The following is a 25,071-nucleotide window of genomic DNA, read 5'->3' as shown; positions in this document are numbered from 1 at the left end:
TCCCTTTTATGCTACAATCATCCCTCTTCCTCTTTCTAATCCCATTATAGCATGGTTTAATTTGCTGTCATTCTGTCTAGTTTGCCTTGCCTTATGGTAGTCAGTCTATAATATAATGAGAGAAAGAAGAACAAGAAAAATTCAGTACAATACATTCATCTGCATAAGAGAGGTCTGCCCTTTCACTCAGGACGATTTCTGTTAATGAATTTCTATACTCATAGCTGGAAGAAGCAAGTGCAGAATCAGGTACCCAATGCTAGAGGTGCATCTTTTTGTCAGAAAGGACAGACAGAAGTTTGAGAACATGTATTGTGTTGAACTACTTCAAAAACTCTGTTAGATACCTGTGTAATATTATGTCTGTCTTTACTGAGAGATGAAGACTTTGGACTCCAATACTTTTGTACCAAATTCTGTACAGAAATTTAATGTCAGGCATGGCCATGAAGCATGTCTATGTATGTATTTATTTATTTATAAATAAATAAACAAATGTCTACACAAGTACTTTAGTCAGAGCCTCACTTTTTCAAGTCTGAACAATGAACATTAAAGGTTTTCCCCTCACAGTGGGCTGATTTACACTTTATGCAGCAGCAGCAATTGCTGCATTTATATTGATCTTTCCTGCCATAAAAACATCAAATGTGAAGGGGGGATGAATGTCTCCAAGCACTTCAGAGACACATGCCAGTGAACCTTCAGCTTGCACCTGCTGTATATCACTGCGTGTTTGATCATGCCCATCTCCACTTAACGCTTTGGGCATTCTACACAAGAAATACTAATATTAATGTGGCAAACATACCTGTCACCGTAAGATATGAATTGGCCCAGTATGATAAAGTGTTATAGGCCACTAGTCTGCAAAACAGAGTAGCCAACTACTTGTAACATTTGTTTTACATTCATACCCCGATACCTGGGTCTCTGGAACAATGGGGTTTCGACCAGGAGCATCGCTGAAGAATGTAGAAAGTGGTGATGAAATGATAACAGGATCAGGCCGGATAAAGCCACTTAAGTCACAACTGGGAATGGAGTTCTCTTCCGTCTTCATTGCAAGTGTATCCATGGCATAGAAGCTGTTCCACGGCAGCCATACTGTCCTCTCTTGGCTCATGAATGGGGCTCGTTCAAAGTGTAGAGTAAGAGATGCTCCTCCATTCGCAATCAAGTCAAACCTAGAAATTATTCACATCAACAACAATTCTAGAATGATGCAAAGGAATAGACAATGAAATGTGAGGACTGTAGTAAGCAAGCTGCAAAATGAACCACACTTGTTGGAGGTTATTGCTGACTTCAGATGATCCTTAGGTTAAGTTGAATTTGATTATTAACTTTCCACACTGACATTTTACAATTCTATATTATCCTGTGAGATGGTGAGATGGTTTGCACATAATGATAATCCATTGTCGGAGCTACACAGGAGCTAGCATGTCTACTACCTCATGACTGTTTGCCGCTCTGCTTTGTTTCCTTATTACAAGACAACCTAGGAATGCTCCATTCCTGAATTGATAGCTGCAACATCTGAACCCAGAACTCTGGATTGTTGAAGGACAAAAAACCAGAGTACAAATTCATAGTTTGTGTTTGGGTTAGGACATTGGTCTGTTTGTCCCTTAACAACCCAGAATGCTGAGTTTGGACATCACAGCAAACCACCTAGGAACAGGGTGTTTCTGGGTTGTTTTGTAATCAGGAAACAAAGTGGAAGTGGCAAGTGGGGGCAGGCAGCATGCTCACTCCTGTGTGGCGCCAACTAACCTTGCTTTAATTAAGCCATGGTTAGTTGTTACTTGCAAACCAGGTTTCTCCAATGATATTGTGGACTGAATCACAGAGGCAGATACAGCAAGGCAGTATAGATCTAGACATGAAGCCATGTCTCTACTATGTGGAGTTCCCTTCCCCTCTACCTTAGGTTTGTATCCAATGGGTTATATCCAAAGTTAGTCTAACAAGTCCCATTCATTTCAATGGGTGTACCCTAAGAAAGATACAACCACTAGAAACTGCAGTAAAAGGAGGGCTTTCAATTAAATAATTCTCAAATAATTCTCAATGAAATTTTCAGGGTTCTTTGTAAAAACCATGAAAGCAAAACATTTTTTTAAATGGCTTAAATTAGTAGGACACATGCTACTAATAGCTTTAAAGGGGTATAAAAGAAGACATCTTCAAAATATGATCAGAATTAACTACAGCTTTGTGATTTAATCCTAGAAACAATAGAACTACTCTTTCATTAGAAAGGTTGTGGCAGATGGCACAGAAAGGGCAATGGTAGCAATTTATATTAGTGTTCTCTCTGCTGACTCTCTTTCAAAAATGAAAAGAATGCTTCTGGAAAATCAGTGGCTTTTAAATTGAAAGAGGTGGGCTTTTCCTAAGGAGGTAGGGACATCTTCTAGAGAAGGGCTCAAGCTTTTCATGGTATTTGCCATAATTGGATGAGGAGATGGTGTACATCTCATCTACAATCACTTAACCCAGAAGGATTATTATGTGCCATCCCTTGTTTGGATAGGCAGTTCTAAAAAACAACAGATACAACACACTAGTCTCCAACAAGGATTTTTTGCCTTTTGGGTTCCTTCCTTAAGGATCTTCAAAAACAGTGACTGGGTTCAGACAACACGATAACCAACAATAGTTTAAATAGTTGACGCTGGGTTATTTAACCCACTATGGGTTATTGTGTTGTGTGGAGACATTTTTTAAACCAACAGCTGGTTATTTGGCCAAAATAACCCACACAAAGAACCAACACTTTGCAGAGTTGGCTATTTGAACCACCATTGGTTATCGATTTCTGTGGCGGCCACCATTGGTTATTTTTGTCAGCCACTGAGTCGCAAGGCAAGAATGGGCATTCTTGCCTTGCGACTCAGCCAGCGGGGTAGTTCTAAGGCAGCAATGACTGATGGGATATTAGACTGATGGGGGGAGGGAGGGGGGAATGAGCGAGTCAACTCAGCATAGACTTAGTCACCTCAACGCTGATCCTAATCCACACCAGAGTTGATTATTATCACGTCATGTAGTGAGCAAATCCTAGAGAAACAACTGTCGAGTTGACTATTACCCCGCCATTGACTATTGTGTTCTCCAAATGCAGCCTCTCTTTAAAAAAAGAATATGGCTCTCTTTAAAAACAACAACACTGATCTCATGAGAGCTGAGCGCTATAAAGCTTCATCACACCTAGTCAATTGCGCGGCTCCAGTCGCTTCTTCTGTCACCGCTCCAACTTCGCTTCCTGAAAACAGGAAGTAATTAGCCCCATTCAGTCTGGTAGGAGAGAGCTTTAACCGGACTTAATGAGGTGTTTTTTGCATGGCGATAATGGCCAGAAGGGGCAGAACACGGGCAAGAGGCAGACGATGTCATGTGAGTAATTCACGAGCGCCCAGTAAAGAGCGTGCAGTAAAACGCTCATCGGATGAAGCTTTTAGTCTGCCTTGACAGGCAGTCTGTTTCCTTTCAGGTATACGTAGAAAAACCGAAACACTTGTTTTCTTGATTCAGGGAGGTATTTTAATGCTTCGTTAATACAAACCTCCACTGTCAATATGAGCCTCTGTTAACAGTCCTTGAAAAACAATGCAAATGTGTTGATGAAATGATGTGAGGCACTAAATAGTGAATTGCTTTCAAAATGGAGCCCACTATGCATAGATCTTGAGAAACCCTACAAAGGTATTCCTGGAATATGTTCAAGCAATGAACGGCAGGTGGTTTGGAGTAATTCAATAACAACACAACACACCAAAGCTCTAAATTACCATTATAACTGGGTTGTTTTTTTTTAACAGAAAACCTTGAAATGTTAGTGCTATAGCTGTGCAACAGAAACTTGAAGCCTGCCCCCAGCCTTGGTACTGTTTCTGATCAGTTATTCCCATTCAAACTACTTTTATGAACTATGCATTCACATATAGTGCTGCAAATATAGTAACAATACATTCTTTCACGCAGATATTCTTTTACTGCCATATCCAATAAATTAGGTAAAGCGTGGCACATTGTATTTTTGTTTGGGCTGAACTTATGTGCATTTCAAATCAGATGATAAATAGAGAAACGGGACACACTTCTTCACGCAGTGGGAAATTGTCTAAGTATATTCAATTATACTCTTTTGATTATATTCTGCCCTCAAGTAACTCTAAAGATAGCGGATTTTCAAAAAGGAAAAGGGGGCAGATGGGAACTTTTAAGAAAATGCAGTGTTTTATAATGACTTTCCTCCCCCCCACCTTCAGATGAGTGTTAGCCTGCCATGCACTTCAAAATTAAATATTTCTGGTCTCAGCTGGATATTGCTGTAGTCCACAAATGTTTTCAAAGATACAGTAGAGTTTCCGTGAAAAGAAGCCCCACTGCTAACACATTATTTTCTGAAGTCAGCCCTTTCATATTTACTTTTAGTTTGTATTCAAAATGCCATGTGAAAAATTACTTTTGTGCTTCCTCGATAGGTCTTCATCCCAGTAGGAATTCAATGCATGATACCACATGGTTTCACTAGATAGCACCATCTGTTAATCTGCACAGATATTACATACTAAACAGGTCCTGAATGAAGTAACTAGACTTACGTGCCATCCTGGCGAGTGATGGTGTAGCCGTACTTTGGATACTTTACAAATGACACATTGACTCCAACGAGTGGAGTTCCATCTGCAGTCACCACTTGGCCTCTTATAAGAGATACCAGACTAGGGAAGAAATGCAATAAAATGTCAGCTCTGAAATAATGCTTTGGGGAGCAGGAATACTATTCAAGATGTGTTTTCTCCCACGTAAACACACATTCACTCTCAACTTAGAAGTGATTCTTCTTGTCAAAAACCATAGAAACTAAGCAAACACAGCATCATGATTGCAATTCAAATCTCTGCAGGGCTCTTGGGCTCACATAGAGCTCCACATGATCAGGGGCTTCCCCTGTTTTCTTCACTTTCAGGGAATAGTCTACAAATGGGTAAGAATGTGTTTACTTAGAGCCCACACTAGGTTTGATCACTGAGATATTATTTTGGGTCTCAACATTTTCATTCAGGAAAACACAATATTCTGGGTTTATGTGAACGCCACAAACACTTCCTTATGTTCATTTGCATATAAATGAACACATGTAGAGCTCATCTCAGTCTTGAAAGAATGATTTAACGTCTGTAGTTTCTATTGATTACTATGAAGGAAAATTACCTGGATTTTTAAAGTTAACTTGACTGGCTCCATATTTTGAGGCCTAAAATGCCACCTTGGAAATAGTTTGAGCTGGTTTGCACAATTGCTATCCTGCACGTGCTGGTTGCATGTTGAACTGATTTACAAAATTATCTTCACCAGGTGTGGCTTTTTGTGACATCCGAACCCAGCAAGGTCCCATGGACTATTTGATATGTGTTTGTATTTTACTCTGTTTGTCAATTGGTGTCACCTAGTAGGAGAACCCTCCAAATCAGCTACCCCACTATCCCGGTAGTTTAATGCTAATTCAATTTGGAACTGCTTCCTTCCAGTGAGACCCAATGTGGCATGGTTATAATAGACTAATAGTTAACAGTGCTTAATTCAGTTTCTCGTAAAATAGAGTGTCGAATGTTGGCTGCCACAAGACTAGTTGATACCAAGACATAAAATGTCCCCTGCCCCTCTGTGAATTTGTTCTCCCCCTTGTTATGTGAGCCTAGATTTTATCTATTAAAATTAGTGCTGGCCTGAAATATTCAGCCTAGATATTTTCATTATCGTGTGTGTGTGTGTGTGTGTGTGTGTGAAATAGGCAAAATCAAAGAAAATGTAGATGGGGTAGGCTTACCATAAAGACATAAAGAGCAGGGGGCTGGACTTGATGGCCTTATGGGCCCCTTCCAACTCTACTATTCTATGATTCTAAGGTTTCTCTATTTATACCCCCTCTTTTAACAACAACAAAAAAGCTTTGTCACCACTTCAAACAGCAGTTTGCTGCCCTCATTGGCACTGTAATTAAAGACAAATTGCCCTATGGGAATGATACTACATCATGATGAACCGTTTTTGCCAGGGGCATAAGAGGAGAGGGAGATGGCTGTTCCACTGGCTCCCAAGGACACAGACTCCCCAGGCTTGCATGCACTCAAAAGGGACGAGACAGGATAGCAGAACTTCTGCTGAGCTTCAAAATCCATACGCTCCTGTTTGAAAAACAGAAGTTGTAGGGCACATAAAGCTAGGCACGGAGTTCTCTGGATTGTGCCCTTTATCCATGCTTCTTCTATAACCACCCATAGCCATAAAATTCAGCTCACCAACATCAATGGTCTTTCAAAGAGCTATGAGGATTACAATGCACTTAATTTTCTCATCATATTTTTGAAATTTAAAAAGGACAAATCCGTGCCCTCAGGCTTACAAGCTTAAATTGACTGATACAATGAAAGAGTAAGAGAATTACCAGGGGTGAGTAAAAGAGTGTGGGTTCTTGCCAAGAATATAACTAAATGTAATATATACAAAACACTAAAGGTAAGTTCCCATGTGCAAGCTACATTTATTTTCTCCATACAATTACATATGAAGGCACAAAATATTGTGCAAACATGCTAATTTGAACAAGGTGTATCAGATAGAAATCCTAGTAAGTTCTTTATGGACACCCTTTTCTCTGCCACTATTACCACAGGAATCTCTACCTGTCTCCATGCAAGCACCTATCTGCATACACAAACATGTGGAGGAAATGATGGCATGTGTGAACTGGTCGCAATTATCTGTGTCTATAATCGCCATGTCTGTGTCTATCCCCCACCCCCAATTCCCATTTGCCAGTATACAGAAGGAAAATTCCGTTTCTGAGCTGATCATAAGCTGGCAAATTTGTACCCAATCTTGGCAAAATTACAAATTATTTACTTTATAGTACCTGGATTACATTTCAGTTCAAAGTTAAGACAACTAAACTGAACTCTTTGCCTCTTCATTTTTAATGTCCACATGACATACTACACCGCAATTAATGGAGATCTCAGTGCACATTTTATTGTGTATGTGAATAGATGTGTAACTGGGCTCAAGGAGCTAGGAAAGAGAGAGTATAAATATTGAGCCAGAATAAATACTGAGGCTAGTTAGTTTTATGGGGGTCTAATTGGTGAGAGGATCTTAAACATTCAAACTTCTCAAGTGTCTTCATAAATATCCCCCCTTTTTAAGGGACTTTGCTGCAGTTCCAGTGTGAACCCAGCTACTAATGTAAGAAAACAGAGTCTTCGAAAGGGCAATTCTTCCCCATTAGGGATCTCTTTCTGCAGCCACAAGGTCATTGAACACACATCGAAGACTAATACAGAAGGGCACATACACTAAATTATCACAAGTGTCAACAATTTTTCCATCAAAGCTGCATTCTATATTTCACATTCCTTGCCACTCCCAAGAGCCTTGCAGGGCTAACAACAGCCACAGAGTAATAAAGCTTCCTATTATTAAAAAAGAAAGCATTGAACATAGCATGCATGTGCTAGAAGTACCCCTGCAAATGCAAAAGGAAGCAGCAGAATGTATATATACACAAAAAATGCTGCTGGTATTAATCATAGTAATAATTAAAAAAAGATTTTAGTATTCTAAGAGCTAGTAATATCTTAGTTTTCTAAGTGCCTCATAAAAGTTTGAAATGATGATCTTGTGCTAGCTTTAGTTATCATCATAGCAAGATCATGAATATGGGTGCTAACTGGAGAATGCTGGGAGATGCAGGAATTTGTTTTTTGTTTTTTTTATCTAAACATGCATAGGATTGAGTCTATAGTGAGTAAGCTGTGATCTTGGCTACCTATAAACTCTCATTGCCAGAACTTTTCCCACCAAACTATTTAGAGGACCAATATTCTCCTATTTAAAGAGTCTCAACTTCAGTTCTCTTTAGATTGATTTGATAGCAAACATAACATTTAGCTTCAGTGGAGTGTGAATTAAAGACCCCAGCAAATCTTTGTTCTCCTACAGATAAATATACCAATGAACCACTAGAAGACACAATGCAGCAGCTAACTACATAAAATAAATTTGATCTTGTTGATGAAGAAGTGAAGGGTGCTTACCTAAAGAAAATCAGGTAAGTAACCTAGAATTGCTTACCCAAACATCCTGAAGTCAATTTTTATTGGGCAACTAGCCATGGGACACGGAAGATTCAGTAGTTAATATTTCAAAAAAGGAGCAGTATAAAACAATGCATTACTACCAGGGTCCAGGACCGGTCCTCTTTTTTTGTGGTTGCTTTCTAATAAAGGGAATCACAAAAGGCCTTAGTACTTTGTCTAGATTTGGGAGATTGACAGTGTAGATAACTCATTAGGGGTGGGGAATCTTTTTTAGCCCAAGGGAAGGCCAAATCCAATTTCAGAGAAGATCCAGTGGTGGGTGATGGCAAAGCCAAAGGGGTGGGGACAAAAATACAATAAAAAAATAAAAAAATACCAGCCTATAGTAGCTTAATGCTCAAGGCCAGTAATTAAGCCTGAAGAGAGACATTTCAACCTTTTAGAATGGGAGAAAAACTACACAAAAGTTGGAAAACTACCAATGATTGATAGTTGGGGGAAAGCCAGGAGGGCTGGATTTGGCGCCTGGGCCTGAGGATCCCAAACCATAATGTATAGGAAATGCAGTCTAAGGCTATTATCCTGAACATATTTACTAGGGAGTAAGTCCCATTGGACATAGTGGGACTTACATAAACATGCAGAGGATTGCTGCAAACCAAAATACAGTAACTCTGAAGTAAATGTCAGTGAATGTAGTGTGGTTGCATTTTCAATTTTGATTAAATCAAACATCATATTTAAGCCTGCCATATCTAATTAAATGTATATTTTCCTACAGAAATCTACACATTGACATTTGAACATTGGACAAGGTCTTTAAGAATAGAGAGGATTTAAAAAAAAAATTTTGCTGATCGTCCTACCATCCTTATCACAAACTGCTTTTGAAACACCTCTTAATTTCGAAGGGGTTATACCATGTGTCATGGAAGATTGCTGTTTGAAACAAACAGGACTAAGGATCTTTTGGGTGCCTGGAAACAGTTGCACAGCTCCTTGGATACCAGCCATTATTTGAATTCAGTGTTGAAACGATTGTGCTCTGTTTGTCATAGTGGGGGATAGTTTCATTCTCATTTTATGAACAGAGAATGGTGTTGTTTAAAATGTGCCCAAGATCACACGAGAGATATTTAGTAAAGCTCAGAATTATAATTCTGCTTTCTTTTAGACAGACCCTTCCTCTAAAAAACAAAGCATCTATAAGGCCACAACTGTTTTCCCTTGGGGTGTCTTCATGGCACAGCCTCGGCACTGCGGTTCCTTGAAACCCCGTAGTATCGTAGTTGCGGGGTGGGGACAGTTAATCCCCACAGCAGGAGGGAGCGTGGGCTTTTCTGGCAGCACCAGCAGCCATTGAGTGCATTGAGCCTGGCATCCCCTTGACCTATGATGAGACTTGATCTGCTCTGGAATGCTCCCAGCTTTGCTGTGTAGTGGGTTCACCACCAACAGATGGCGTGAAGAAGGTGATAACCTTGCATTAAAAGGAAAAGCCACAGAAAGCCAAGGGTGGGTCTGTGCAGTTTTGCCGGAAAGACCTGTGGTGGGTGTGAGTTGGCGGCTGCGTCATATAAACTATGCAGCGCTACTTTGCAACCACCATAGGGTATTCAATTTATGTCTGGGGTGCAATATCTCAGGCCTGGGGAGCAAATCCAGGGCTCCTGGGGTCCCAATCCAGTCCTCTGGAGTTCCCTAAGGGGCCACGTTCCCCTTGCCTCAGCCCCAGCCCGTTTTCCCAACCACCAATTATTTCGTGGTTGGTGGGGTTTTTTTGCCATTCTAAAAGCTTTAAATGCCTCTCCTAAGGCGTAATTACTGGCAGTGAGAGCTTTAAGTTAAAATAGGCTGGTATCTTTGGCCCCACCCCTTTTGTCTTCAGCTCCTCACACCAAGAGCTTCTTTGAAATGGAATTTGGCTCTTGGGCTGAAAGAGGTTCAACACCACCGATCTATAAGCCATTAAGAGGTTTATATATACATCTGTTTGATATAGGTTGCAATGTTTAGTCAATTAATCTTTAAGATTTTAGAACATTTTGATTGATTAAAAAGGTTTTTTTCCAATTAGCAGGCAGTAGATTAAAATAAACAAATGTTAATTATTTTTAATACAATCACTTTGAATATGCAGGAGGTGTTTGGGTTATACACAGCATTAATGCAACCAAAGAAAGAACAATCTCTAAGTTTAAAAAGAGGGATTAAATAAATAAACATCTCTTATCCCATTATCCCAGAATTTTGTTTTCGCATTTGCATGTGGTATGAAACAGAGGTTGTGCCATCAGAAGCCACAGCACATCCAGCTAACTCAGCACATTTCCTTATGAATTAGGGATTACTTTTGTGGCTTCACCCTACCTCATCCCCATGCATGAAATCCAATGCTAGCCTTTGCTCATATGGACCTACAATGCAATGCCAGCATCCTGACATAAAGACAGCATTAAAAAATGATGAGAAAATGCCTGAGAATGAGATTTTAACCAGAGATGGAAAACAATACCACTACTGAAAGCAGCATTCCATGTTAAACCTTTATTAAAACCTCTGCCAGAAGTACTTCTGTGTCTTTATAAAACTGTATTGTTGGCTGTTACCTGCTGTTGAAAGGATTTTCCCCTGGGATTATATGAGTGCTGTCTTTCCCCACTAAGAGCTTGATTCGATCATAGAATGACTTTACAGTTGATGAACCAGAGTGACTTTGTTGTATAATGTCTAGGGGATCACGTGAGCCACGGCAGAGTAGGCTATTCTGACAAGTCGACTGGAGGCAGCAGTCTGGATCGAGGCAGTCAACGAGGCCATCTGAAATGAAGAAGAACACATGAGACTATTTTCCTCCAGTCACTTGGTCTGGAATAGTCCCAATGCTTTGATGGTTAGCATTCGAAGTGGTTGTAACACGCTGTGATTTCCATACAATGCAAAAACAAGTCTCACAGGTATTTGTATTTTAGTACATAATAGCTACGGAAATGTATGACACTTCCTCACTTCCTACATGGCCTTGGCCCAGCATATCTTTATGTACTAGACTGCCTCTACTGCTGCCTTTAAGATCAAACTAGGAACATCCTCTCAAGTATATATGCAGGCGCACAAGGGCATGTGCAGAATGGTTTTCAGTTGCTGCCTCTCAACTTTGGAATTGTCTTTCCTGGAAATCTGCTGAAGCCTCCAGATTGTATAGCTTATTTATTTATTTATTTTTATATTTGTATCCTACCTTTCAATGAAAAATGGCACTCAGGGTGGCTTACAATTGTTTATAAAAACAACAACAAACAAAAACATTAAAACGCAACTGAAACAACAGAATAAAAAAGCACCCAACATAACAGACCCACTTATAGGCCAAAGGCCCACTTAAATTAAGCAGGCTTTGCCTGCCAGTGGAAGGACAGCAGAGACGGAGTGGCCCTAGCCTCCCTCAGTAGGCAGTTTCACAGCCAGAGAGTGGCCACCGAGAAGGTCCTCTTTTCTTTTGTGTTGACACCAAGCGTGCCTCTGAAGGCGCTGGTCTTGAAAGAAGGGCCACTCCCGAAGATCTTAGGAACCTGGCAGGGTTGTACAGGAGAAAGTGGTATTTTAAGCAGCCTGGTTCAAGGGGTTGTATTCAAACTGATTTTTGGAGGCTATGAACAGAATAGCATAATTAACAAATTGCTACCTGCCCCAAGCCATGGTGATGGGGTATGTTATACATCCAATAAATAAAAATATTGTGCTTGATGTTTTAGGAACTATATTGCAGAGGTTTCTTTTTTCTTTCCATATTGCCATTATCAAAACATTATACATCCTGCTAGCTCTCGTTTAAAAATGAAGAGGCTAGGTAGCATCATCACTGTTTTCACTCCACACACTTAAGTGGAGCTGTAGATTTCCCCTCCTTCAAGTTCAGTGTCTTGTTCACATGATACCCATTTATCTTGAAGCCCTTTTCCACCATGGAGGTAGGGTCTCTCCCTCCCACCCCAATTTTACCATTACCTGCTTTATATAATCAATGTGTGAATATAATTGGCTTCTGATTATAACTCAAGTTAGTTTTTCTATTAAAAAGCTTGAACATTTTTCCTCGGTATCCTGTTCTTTCTGGACTTGTGTCACCTTTACCATTGCAGACTCAAAATTGCCCTCTGTTTTTAGTTTGCTCAGTGTCTTTGTTCAGGCAGCTGTGAGTGAAGAGAATCCTATCAATACATTAAGAATCCAAAAGGCAAGACACAGGATAGAAACGACTCCTTTCTATAAATTTATATTTACCTGCTCAAGCTGTTGAATATTTTTTTTTTTGCTATGCCTGTTATTGGGGTGAGCATATGTTATGCCTATAACGACCTCATCAAGCTGCATGATTATGGGCTGCAGCGGCTGAACACTTTTGACGACACCATGAACTTTAAATTGGCACACCAATCTCCCAGTGGCCTGTCAGTCATGAGAATAACATCTTCATGCCAGCGAGCCCCCTTGGATATAGTCTGACATTGCAATCTTCAGTAAATTACTCTGTCACTGCCAATCTTACAGTTATCTCGCAAACAATCAAGGAGGCAATCAAACTGTACTGAAGTGCCAGTTCAGGACCTACGGGGGCTAGAGATGTCTCCATTCAATACCAGTGAGAAACCTGAATATTACTGCTTGGATACTGGATGGAAATACATGCACATCTATACATAAGAAGGGGACCCAATAGGTTTCATTGTTAGGAGTTCCACAAAGGATCCACATCAAAAATGGGAAATGCTTTACTCTACTGCTCCACTATTATGCTTATTCATGTTTATTAATTTATATTAGCTTCATGTTTTAGAAACACAAAGGATTCTTTCTATTCAAGCATAGTCAAACTGTGTCACAATAGGTGACAGGACACATTACAAGAGGTTTCCAAAGAACACGTGAAGTACACTTGGAGAGAAGATTCCCAAAGTGAAAATAGACAAAGAAGGCTCAGTTCTCACTGACTTTCTGAAAAGCGCAGATGCCAGCAGCGAAGTATATTCAGTTTTACATTAACACTACAATCCTAAACATACTTACTAGGGAGAAAACCCCATTGAACACAGTGGGAATTGCTTCCGAGTAAACATGCATCTGATTGCTCTGTAAACGACAATTCAATGGACAATTTAATATTACAGAACTTTCGAGACTGCTCACAGTGCCACCAATAATTCAAACACACGCATACACATGTAACTGATATTGTACATGCTGATATTATTGCAGTAATGATTCTAGGCAACGAAGTAATATTTGCTACTGCAAGTAGATAAAACTTCATTAACCAAAGTCTTCAGTGCATAGTAAGGTATATAAAGGTACTTCCAAGCTTAAGTAATATGCATTTGGACACACTCTTATGCAAGCTTACACAGAAAAAGATCTAAAACTCCCAGCATGCCTCAGCCAACAGGGGAGTTGTAGGAATTTTGCACCCTTCATTGTTTTGCTTAAGAGATTACGGGCACATTTAGCTTTTCTCATTTTCCATTAAAGGATTTCTGGAAATTCTGAAAGCTCACATTCTAACAAATAAACTGGCCAATTAAACTGCTAAAAGCTGCTTAAAAAATCTTATCTAATTTATATAGATTGCATAATTTTGTGAACAGGATTTAGATATGTGGTACTGAACTTAAATAATACTGGTAAACTTAAGTACTCTTGAAATGATATGATGTACAAATATATGTTTAAAATGGATATTAAAAAACTGGTGAATATATCATAATAATAGGCTAATAGGTTTTTTTCTATTATGTGTGCACATGCACATACACACAACAGCTCATGCAGCCTTCACTACCCATTAAGGAGAGCTATAACAAGCCTGGAATATGAGGGAATAAATCAAAAGCAATATCTTTTGATCATCATCCCATTTTTATATCTTTGTCAGGAATTTATATTCTGCATGTTAAAAAGTGGTTTTGCAGGAAGATAATCTGTCAAATTGCAGTAATAAATAATACTGAAAGAAAATAAGAATTACGATATCTGCTTTACAACTCAGCTCAATCCAACTATCCCAAGTGACTAAATCAACTAAACTCAGTGTGAGTGATGATGTTCCCAATATGTACTATAGTCTCTTTGGAACTCCAAGTTCATACTTGTATTTCCACTAAACCAAGGGACTTTTATTGATTTATTTGTTTTATAATATTTTATACCACCTGTGAGCCATACAATGTACAATAACAGAATTACAATATAAATACACACTAACTGAAACCATCAACTATGCAGTATAAGCAGCAAACCATAAATTAAAGTCTTAATGGCAGAGACAAATAAAGAAGGTTTTATTTCTGGGGGAAGATTTTCCAGATAGTTGGCACCACCTTGGGCTTCCCCTTGGGCTTCCAGTGACAGTAATGGTTCTATGAGTACCCCCAGACTGTGTACCGGCTCCTTCAGGGACTTCAACCCTGTCCAGAATATAAAATGTCCCTATTTCCCAGACTCAGGAACTGCCCACCCATAGGACCTCTGCTTTACTAGGATTCCATCTCAATTTCTCAATTTATGCAGTATCCCCAACCAACCCGTCACTGCATCCAGATATTCTTCTTGTACCTGCATGGCCTCTCATGATTCAGAGAAATATAGCTGACCTTCATCAGCATCCTGATAACCACATTCCAAATCTTCTAATGAGAGCTTCATATAGATGTTGAATAGTATTAGACACCAGGTGGTACCAGGTGGCACTTCCTGGAACAATGGCCAGCACTCACACAAGTTTCCCAAGGCTGTCCACTGCAACTGGCTCTAAGTATGAGTGGAAACAATGTAAAATGCTGCCTCCCTCTACACCAAACTCATAGAGATGGTCCAGTAGGATATCATGGTTAATGGTATCAAAAGCTACTGACTACAGTGACCATATGGAAAGGAGGACAGTGCTCCTGCACCTTTAACAGTTGTATTCAAAAGAGATTTTCAGCATGTGTCATTTGTATGCATACAGCAGCTGGTAAAATTCCCTCTTGATCACAACAGTTAAAGCTGCAGGTGCCCTGCCCTCTTTTAAATCTGGTCACTCTAGTATAGCTCCTGCACCTTTAACTGTTGTGATGAAGAGAGAATTGCACCAGGTTCTGTATGAATAAAAATGACACCTGCTGACATCCCCTTTTCAACACAGCTGTTAAAAATACAGGAGCCCTGTCCTCCTTTCCATATGGTCACCCTACCACTGAGAGATCGAGCAAAAGTAACATTGTTGCACTCCCTCTGTCTCTTTCCCAATACTGGTCATCCAAGACTGGTTTAGTCCCAAAACTAGGTCTGAACCCAAACTGAAATGGGTCCAGAAAAATCTATTCAAAGAATTTCTGGAGCCAGATCGCCAACATTCTCTTAAGTATCCTCCCCGGAAATAAGCAACTGGGTAATAGTTATCCAATACTTCTGGGTCTAGAGCAGTCCCCGCCCCCAGAAGTGGCCACATGACTGCTTCTTTTAAGGACAGTTGGCACCACTCCTTTCTACAGTGCTGCTGTCACCGTGCCCTGAACCCATCCAGACACACACAACCAGCTAGCTTTAATTAGCCATGATGGATAGGGGTCACGTGGTTGGCTTTACACCCACAAGCACCTTGTCCATGTCCTCAGGACACAGCAAATGACACTGATTATACTTCAGGCTACTGTAAATGAAAGTGATTACACAAAACTGGAACACATGTGGCATTGATCACTTTACTCAACTCTGTCTGAAATCTGGCATTTAAGTCAGCATGGAGGTGAAAGATTTTATCCTCAAAGTGTTTGGTAAACTTATCACAGTGAATCACCAAAGATTCAGATACCCCAGTCACCAGAGAAGATGTTAACAATTCCTGAACCACGCAGAACAATTCTGCTGTGTGGCTACTTGAAGATGTAATAGAAGCAGCAAAGTTCACTTTTTTTTTCCTGCCCTCATAAACACACAGCAATGGGCAGAATTATATTCTTCAGCACATGCTCAATTGCCTTCATGTCAAGTCATCATCTGGCCTATTTCATTGCCTGCAAGGTTTCCTGAATACCAAAGGCAGAATGGACCCTACAAGGCTTCTTTCTGTTACTTTGTGCTAGTGTTCCCCATGCAACTACTCAGAAGTAAGTCCTATTGTGTTCAATGGGGCTTACTCCCAAGTAAGGGTTGCAGACTTACAGCACAGGATTCCCCCTCCCACTCCATTGAACACATGCCAGGGAGGGAGGGAAGGAGGGAGGGAGGTGCTCCCTTGAAACTTGTCTGTTTAAAGGAGCCCCGGAAACAGCAGGATCTTCCCCCTTGTCGGCCCTCTCCTCCCATGTAATGCAGCTCATATCAATCGCACCAAAGAAGCAGGAATCACAACAGCCCCGGGTAAACAACGCAATTTCCCTTAATGTAGAGATGCTCAAAGCCTCTTGCCCACTGTCTGGCTCATAAATTTGCAAGTGCATCTAAAGTCCAAGCCCCCAAGGGCCCCAAAGGGAATTTTGGCAACAAATTGTTATATTTAAAACATGGTGAAAAGTAGTTAATGTTCTATTTACCAACAAATTAAATGGTCATGTTTCTGTTGAACAATGCAAAGTATAGAGAACTGGAACACAAAGCATACACTAACTCAATAATTTACATCCTTCTGTAAGCTAGAATATAGTTTGCATTAAATTAACAGGTATGATTCTAAAACTGCAAACGGCTATTGTAGCATGTTATTATAAATTTACTACAAACATGTGGTTCTAGTTGAAGAAAATAAAACATCTTCCTTATGCATTTAATGCCAGTTATTCTGATTCAGAATTAGGAAAAATACTGAACTTTCTCTTAGCAATGAAGAACTAATAAATTCAGTTGAGTATGTATGTTTGCAGTTCATATCATCAGTATTCCATAGTTACTACTACGGAAGGGATGTGTACATGTTCATACAGTTCCTTCTCCTCTTGTCATATTTATTAAAATGCAGACTTTATAAATCACTTATAGAAATTATTAAAACAGACAACACCCCGTCCCAGAGTTATTCTGGTTGAAGACTGAGGCCATGGCTAGACGAGGTAGATGACGCACAGGGGATCCCAGGGGCAGGGAGGGATGATCCCTTCATTTTCCCGGGATTTTGCCCTACCCTTCTAGCCTGGTTTTTCTGCAGGCTGATCCCAAGACCGCGGAACATGTGGCTGGGCGTTGCGGTTTGTCCCAGCTCCTCGGAAGTGACCAAGCTCCTCAAGAGCTCTGTGCCCATTGTGGGTAGAGTGGGGGAGTGGGAGCACTCCTCTTCGATAGAAAAAAACCCAAAATGGCAGCCGCGACATCCTCTTCCTCATAGGATGTCGCACGCCACATGTAGATAAGGGGGGGCGATCTCACGATCATAAAATCGCAAGGTCATCACCCTCAACCCCCCCCCCTCATCTAGCCATGGCCTGAGAGCAACTTACCCAGGTTTATCCAGAGACTTCACAGCTGAGCTACAATTTGAATCTAAGCCAACCTCTATTTGTCCATCAGTCTTTTGGATCAATTGCACTAATATAAATAAAAACAATTAATAGTCTTGTGGTACCTAACAAATGTATCATGGCATAATAAGTCATTAAAACTAGCTTAGAGAATAAGATGACAGTCCACTTCATTGGCTGAGTAAAGAGAGACATGGCTGGGTTTTACATGGCCTCTACCCCTGTTGAATTTGCTGTGGTAGCAGTGGCAAAAAAGAAGAAGTGGTGATTCTGCTTGCAAGCAAGGAGCATGTTCCATGCACATTCCTTGCAAAATCACTGATTTTGTTGCTCTCTGTGGGCCGGAATATGTCATTGCCCTGGCAATTTTGCTGCATTTGGCCTGTGGGCTGGAAATGCTAATTGTGGACACTTGCTTGTTAGCTATCAATAGGCCAGAATTCTCGACAATTCTAGCTCACCATTCTATGCAAACACAGCCAATATTTCAGGACAGAGGGATTAAGAAGGAGAATGGGAACCAATCAACATATTTTAAAAGGTATTGTATTATCCTCTTTCCCCTCTGAGGAACAACCTTTCTAGATTATTATTTTTTTAGATTAATTAAGAAATTCAGTACTAGTGCAGGGTCCCCACCCCCACCCCGAGAAAGTTCTGGGCTCTACAACTTGGTTCAAAATATTAAAACTTCACTTTGATAGTGTGTCATTAATTCTAATAGTTACGAGTGCCAAAATAAATACCTGTTCGATGTTGAATTTGCCAAATGTTTGTGAGTACTATTCAGCCCAGCTAATAAGACTTTGTTTAAATTAGTAGGATGCACAGAAATACATGCATTTCCCTCATTAGTCTTGGTAAGCCAGGCAAGGCATAATAAGCACTTTCAATATAAACGGATCAAAATTAAATTGCACTGTTAAGGGATAACTCGATGGGATAACTCAATGGATGGTGTTCAGTATTATATGATGGAGTACAGCAAAGGGGAAGTCAATTATCCCTGCCTCCCCAGTGCATGGAAAGTTTTGTCTTGTAAAGCTGTGAGCATAGCTGGCTTCGATAGATATATGCAGCTTCTTCAGAAAAAGAGAGCAGTGTCTTATCTGCAGGTGCCTGATACACAAAAACACAGTTGAGTGGGTAATTGTTTAAATGTGGTGAAGGACAGTTCAGTCTGTTTCTGAGCTGTGTCAGTTTCACATGTGTTCATAAGTCTGTTCTGTCCCATTCCTCAAAAAAAATCTATGATTTTTTTTTAAAAGTATGAATATTCGCATTATTTGTGTACTTTGTAAAAAGCAACATTTTTGTGTGCATTTTTATCCCAGATGCACATTTTTATGCATTTAACTTAAACGTGCACCTTAATAATAATAAAAATTAAAGTAGGGAACTCTATCACAAAATTCGGACAGGTGTACAAACCGAGGGATAGCTTTGTTCCAATCCCCATATTATTCCAGCAAGTGCAAATCAGGTTAAAAATGCTGATTTTAAAATAAAATCCTCGAGCATTCCCATTCTAAGCATAGCATTTTATTTCCCATCAGTACTGTTATCTCCATAATTTCATTTTTAGATTTCCCCCCATCATTTTTGGGAAGCAAAAACTCAAAAGTATTTCACCCCGGATCATGAAAAAAAGATAATTTTTTCAAAAGCTTACATGCCAGCACAAACAACTATGGGTGCCCAGTGTCAACTTTCACAAATGCTAATGCTAGTTCTGCTGCACTAGTGTCTTTTGTAGTTGCTTATCCAGATGAAAACCTTTTCAGGTGTTCAGTTTTAAAATCATATAGAAGGAACAGAGGAAATAATAATAATAATAATAATAATAATAATAATAATAATATATTTATTTCTTACCTGCCTCTCCCTTTATTTATTTATTACATTTCTATACCGCCCAATAGCCGGAGCTCTCTGGGCGGTTCACAAAAAAATTAAAAACATTCAAAGTATAAAACAACAGTATAAAACCATAATATAAAATACAATATAAAAGCTCAACCAGATAAAAACAGCAGCAATGCAAAATTACAAATTTAAAAAACCGAGTTAAAATTCATTTATAGACTGTTAAAATGCTGGGAGAATAAAAAGGTCTTCACCTGGCGTCTAAAAGCATATAATGTAGGTGCCAAGCGAACCTCCTTAGGGATCGAGGCGGGGAACAACATTAGTACAGGAATCAATACATCTTAAAAATTCTTGATTTTACATTGATCTGGATAGGCCTACCGGAAAAGGCTAGTCCTTAAAGCTAGACATGTGCTCCACCATCTCTCCCTCCCCTCTCGACTTTCCCATGTCGACAGGGAAGGTCTGCAGAGGAAATGGAACTGTGTGTCATGTCTAGCCCTGCTCCCCTTAGGTTGGGGGAAGGAGTTTCAGGTGATCAATCAGAATCAGACTCTGAAGTAGAGGAGATGCGCCAGAAACATGCCAGGCTATACCAGTGGGGGAGGCAGCTCTCATAGGCTCTTCATCAGCTGGGAATGAACCTTCTCCAGAGCTTATCTCCTCAAGGGTAAACAACACACAGTCAGTGGAAAATCAATATTCTTCCGAGGGGGAGGGCACAGAGAGGTTAGCCGATCCTAGAGTACGCCGCAGACTAAAATGGGTGGAGCTAAGGGAAGGTGAGAGGAAGTCGGCACAGCTAGCATCTCGTCAGAAGCTGCATCAAAACCAGTCTCCCAGAAGTTAATGCGTTCTGGGAAAAGGCTTCTTCTTCTTGACAGGACAATTGTCTCGCTTAGTTTGCATAGTTTTGCCTAGAGGAAAGTTCCTAGAGATTAGACTCTCTTCAGGTGGGAAGAGATGTTTATTGCTTGAATAAAGCTTTGTGGATTACTTAGCAGACCTCTTTATTGTCTCCCAAGAAGGCGAGAGTTCTTGGGAAACACGACACTGTGTTCAAGTGAATACAATTAAAAATGCCTGCAAGACCAGGCACACTTATTATTATGTTCACTTGAATGTGGCTACACTTTCACTGCAGACCTCCTTCATCAACACAGGGAGGTCAGGAGTGCAGAGCCAGACCACATGTTTCCAGCCTCCTCTGCATGATTTTATAACTGCATGAGTTTATAACTGAACACCTGAATAGGGCCCGAGTCATTGCCAAAATCAATAAAGTTAATGCTAGTAACTGTCTTGTGAAGACGGAAAGTACAAAAGCTTCATTGCTAAGTATACAAGATATTTTCTTTTAAGTTAAAAAAGCAAGCACATGAGGATTTTTGTGACTCTTGATAACAACCAAATTTGCCACAGATTTTGCCTATATTTTATATATATTTAAAACTATCAATAACAGATTCCAATTGTTTATTATAGTAGCAATTTTAAAGATGACTTTGAGCACCAGGTCCATTGTACTTGCTCTGAACAGCCTTTTTTCCCCCTCCTGAGGTATTGTGGGTATTTGTATTGAGAACCTTATAAATCTTTTGTCTGAGCTGAATTAGAGACCCCTGCTGCGGGAAAGCTTGATGAGGCAAGCTAAATTACATGATTTGCTTTTGTGCTGTGAAATACTTGTATTATCTTAAATGTCACGAGCCTGATGAAATATCAAATCACAGGATTCACCATTCTATAAAAGCAAAGCTTGTCCAAATAATTATTGCAGAGGGTGAGATCCATTTTTTTCTTTCTCCTTTCCCCCACCCATTTCCCCCTTTAGTGTAGAGATATTTTCTTCCAAGAAACTAAAAACACATGCTTACAATAAATAAATGAGTCAAAAACACTGCTCAGAAATTGTATTGGTCTATAAGTGAATTTTACCTTTCAACTAAAGAAAACTTTATTTGGAGCTTTCTTTCTCATATTCAGCTATGTCAGTCAGAAAGAGATTGTAGATTGAAGGGCATAATGGGCATTCTAGATTTACCAAAATTCCCTCTGATATTATTCTATGTAAGATGCATATACATAGATTTTCAACGTAGTAACCTGAATTATTAATCTGAGAAAGGATTTAGAAGAAAGAAAAAGACAAGAATTAGTTCTAATTAGTCTTGAGAGTTGTGTGTTTTTTATATGAAAGTTCAGCAAACATTAACATTAAGAGAAGCAAGGGTAATTTGCACATGCTCTCCAACCCATAGTCAAAACGAATCACAAAATGAGAGAGCGCCTTCTCCCTATCAACCTGCCTGTTCAGTTAGGTCATCTGAGGGTATGCTCCTGGTGGTTCCATCCTATTTGAGTCCACCAGGGGAAGAGCCTTCAGCATGGTGGCTCCCAACCTATGGAACTCCCTGCCTGTGGAGGTCAGGCAGGCACCAACTTTGTATTCTTTCCGGTGCCACTTGAAAGCATCGTCGTTCCAGGAAGACTTCCCTTAATGACTAGCCATGGTTTTAGTTGCAGTTTGTTTCTTTTGAAAATGTACTTTTAATGTGTTTTTATTCTGATTTTATTCTTTTATTCTATTTGTCCACCACTCTGAAATCCTTGAAAGGGAATGGTATATTATAGGGTGACCATATGACTGGATTTGCCCAGATTTGCCCGGGTTTTTGATGACAAATCCGGGAGGGGGAGGGGAAATCCGGATTTTTCCAAAGAGCAGCTGTAATGGGAATTAACTAAAATGATTATAACTCCGTCATTTTTAAATATAAAGACATGAAACTTGGCACGATGGTAGCTCTTAGGAAGGGCTTTAGTCATACCAAATTTGAAACAGATCCGTTCATCCATTGATTTTTTAGGATTTTTTTTAAAAATTGAGGTTTTAAAATTATTATTTTTAAAATTGTCATTTTTAAAGATAAAGAGATGAAACTTCGCACCATGATAGGATTTCGCTAGAGCTTTAGCCACACCAAATTTGAAACAGATCTGTTTATCCATTGATTTTTTAGGATTTTTTTTTAAAATTGAGTTTTTTAAATTATTATTTTTTAAACTGTCATTTTTAAAGTTAAAGAACTGAAAGTTGGCACTATGATAGCTTTTAGGTAGAGCTTTAGCCATACCAAATTTGAAACAGATCTGTTCATCCATTGGTTTTTAGGAATTTTTTAAAATTTGAAGATTTAATTTTTTTTAAAAAAATATTATTTTTAAAGATAAAGAGATGAAACTTGGCACCATGATTGCTCTTAACAAGGACTTTAGCTATGCCAAGTTTGAAACAGATCTGTCCATCCATTGAGTTTTAGGACTTTTTAAAAAAAGTTTGAGGTTTTAAAATTATTTTTTTAAAATGACATTTTTAAAAGATAAAGAGCTGAAAGTTGGCACCATGATAGCTCTTAAGGAGAGATTTAGCCATGCCAGGTTTGAATCAGATTTGTTCATCCATAGTTTTTTTAAGGATTTTTTTAAAAGTTCAAAGTTTTAAAATTATTGTGTTTTAAAACTGCTGGAGCCATATCCTTCGAACTCAGGTTGTCAAACCTCCTCTTTGGGGTTTCACGTATTGAGCAGTTTCAGACCTTGGCATTAAGGGGATCTCCAGTCTTAGGTAAACTGCCACAACACCCACCCTAATGTTAGTGTAGAGAAACTTGTGACAATTATACACAAGCTTTTAAAAATTGAAATTAAAAAAAGCCAGCCATCTGGCCGGCCAGTAGCAAACCCTGTTAACAACAACAGCAGCTTGCAATGAGTGAAGACACAGTCAGAAAATATATTTGAAGAAAGGGGAGACTGTATCACACAAAGCATAGCAAAAGCTTCAAAGTACAGCAAAACTTACAAAAGTAGGAGTGAGTGAAGTTAATTTCAGATACATTGAATCTCTCACTTGTTCTTTATATCAGTGATTTTAACATTAAGATGCTATGTAGAACAGATTTGTCTTAAATGTGTGCTGTAAAATCAGACATGTGACCAAGGCTATGTTCGGGTGGGCACGCCCCCTTGGTGCTGGACACGCCCTCTTGGGGCCGGCCATGTTGTCCTCCTTTTTGGTTTCCAAAATATGGTCACCCTAATAAATATTGTAAATTAAAAAAAAAGTATGCAAAACTTCAATCTTAAATCTCCTGCTATGCTACTTCTGAATTAACCTGCAATGTTTCTCAGGAAAGCCATGCCATAAAATATCCGTTTGCTCTCAAGGGATATCTGCTCTCCTCTGTAACGATCTTGCTCTATTTTTGGAGCCTGGGTACTTTTGGGGGCTAAGGTGTCTATCTTTCTAAGTCACTAAAGCTGCAACCTTAAAGAAGGTCTGTGTGCTAAGATAAGGAACACACAGCCCAGGGGCAAATGAAAGTTCCATTCAAGAGTAAGGTCTCTAGCTATTCCAAAGGCAGAATCCAAGGACAATGGTGGGGTGGGGTGGGGGGAGGAAGGAATGCCCCTCAGACAAATAGCTCATTGTCCCACTGCTCCCTTCTTGATGGGTCATAGCTCAGTGGTAGAGCACATGCTTTGCATACAAAAGGTCCCAGGTTCAATCTTTGGAAACTCCAGGAGGGCTTGGGGAAATAACTGTTTGAAACCTTGGAGAGATATTGCCAGGTAGTATTGACAATGCTGGGTCAGATGGTCTGACTCATTTCCTTTCTTCCTGCCTTTGACATACTCAAGGTGTTTTAAGATGACTTCCAGTTACATCTGTCAATAACAGAACTGGGATAGGGAAGAGAATTTAAGATCGGAAGGTAACCAAAAGGTTATTTTTCAAGCTACTGACATTGAGCTCTCCTCTCATAGCCTTCTTCCCTTTGATGGAGGAAAATCCATAGCACTACCTCCTCGCCATTTGTCTTTGGCACTCACCTTTCCTCCCTCTCTCTTTTTGTGGTGGTGAGAGCAAATTAGCAGCCAAATAGGAGGTTTCTACCTACACGGCTCTATTACCTCTGGAAAACCCTCCCTTTGTGCAGTTCAGGAGGCGGAAAATGTAATAACTTTTAAACACCTCCTAAAAACATACCTTTTTAAACAAACCTTCCCTGGACTGTAATTTATTCTGGTTTTATGTGATTTTAAAGTTTTAAACTGGATTTTATGGTTTTAGATGTAAACTGCCCAGAGAGCTTAGGCTGTTGAGCAGTATAAATATGTAATTAATAAATAAATAAAGCAATTACCCATCTAGCATGCACATTTCTGTAGGAGACAGTGGAAGGGGTGGAATGGCAGAGACATTTTTAATGTATTTATTGATATTAGACTTATTGGAGGTCTAAGCTATGAGGCAAAGCTTGTTCTACCAGAAATTCACTTTGCTTCTTCTGTGCCTCCGCCATGCCCTATCCCCATTACATTTTCTACAGCTAAGCTATTCTCATATAAAAAGATCTTCCAACAGCCCAGAGCAGGAAGAATGAACAAACAGTGTGGCAGCTTTGAGTGGGAACATGACTCTTGTATTCTAATTAACTGGGATGCAACAGAAATATATTTCACTCTACCATGCTTGAAACAAAACACAAACCATGAAAATGCTCCACTCCAGACTCCATCAAATCAGGAAGTCT

General features: G+C 39.6%; 1 protein-coding gene across 3 annotated transcripts in view; it reads right to left on the bottom strand.

Moving 5' to 3' along the window:
- LOC134394813 (teneurin-2) overlaps positions 1-25,071 on the bottom strand; it is a 626,553-nt gene that overhangs the window by 60,572 nt on the left and 540,910 nt on the right. For all 3 annotated transcript variants that reach the window (XM_063120558.1, XM_063120559.1, XM_063120560.1), the window contains 3 exons: positions 10,724-10,934; positions 4,617-4,736; positions 926-1,187 (listed from right to left, as the gene is read on the bottom strand). In XM_063120558.1, coding sequence (XP_062976628.1) covers positions 926-1,187; positions 4,617-4,736; positions 10,724-10,934 — 593 coding nt within the window. The remainder of the gene's footprint in view (positions 1-925; positions 1,188-4,616; positions 4,737-10,723; positions 10,935-25,071) is intronic.

This window comes from Elgaria multicarinata, chromosome 3 (assembly GCF_023053635.1).
Source record: "Elgaria multicarinata webbii isolate HBS135686 ecotype San Diego chromosome 3, rElgMul1.1.pri, whole genome shotgun sequence".
NCBI lineage: Eukaryota > Metazoa > Chordata > Lepidosauria > Squamata > Anguidae > Elgaria > Elgaria multicarinata.
The sequence above is the reverse complement of the archived record's forward strand: the minus strand, read 5'-3'. Positions and strand labels throughout refer to the sequence as shown.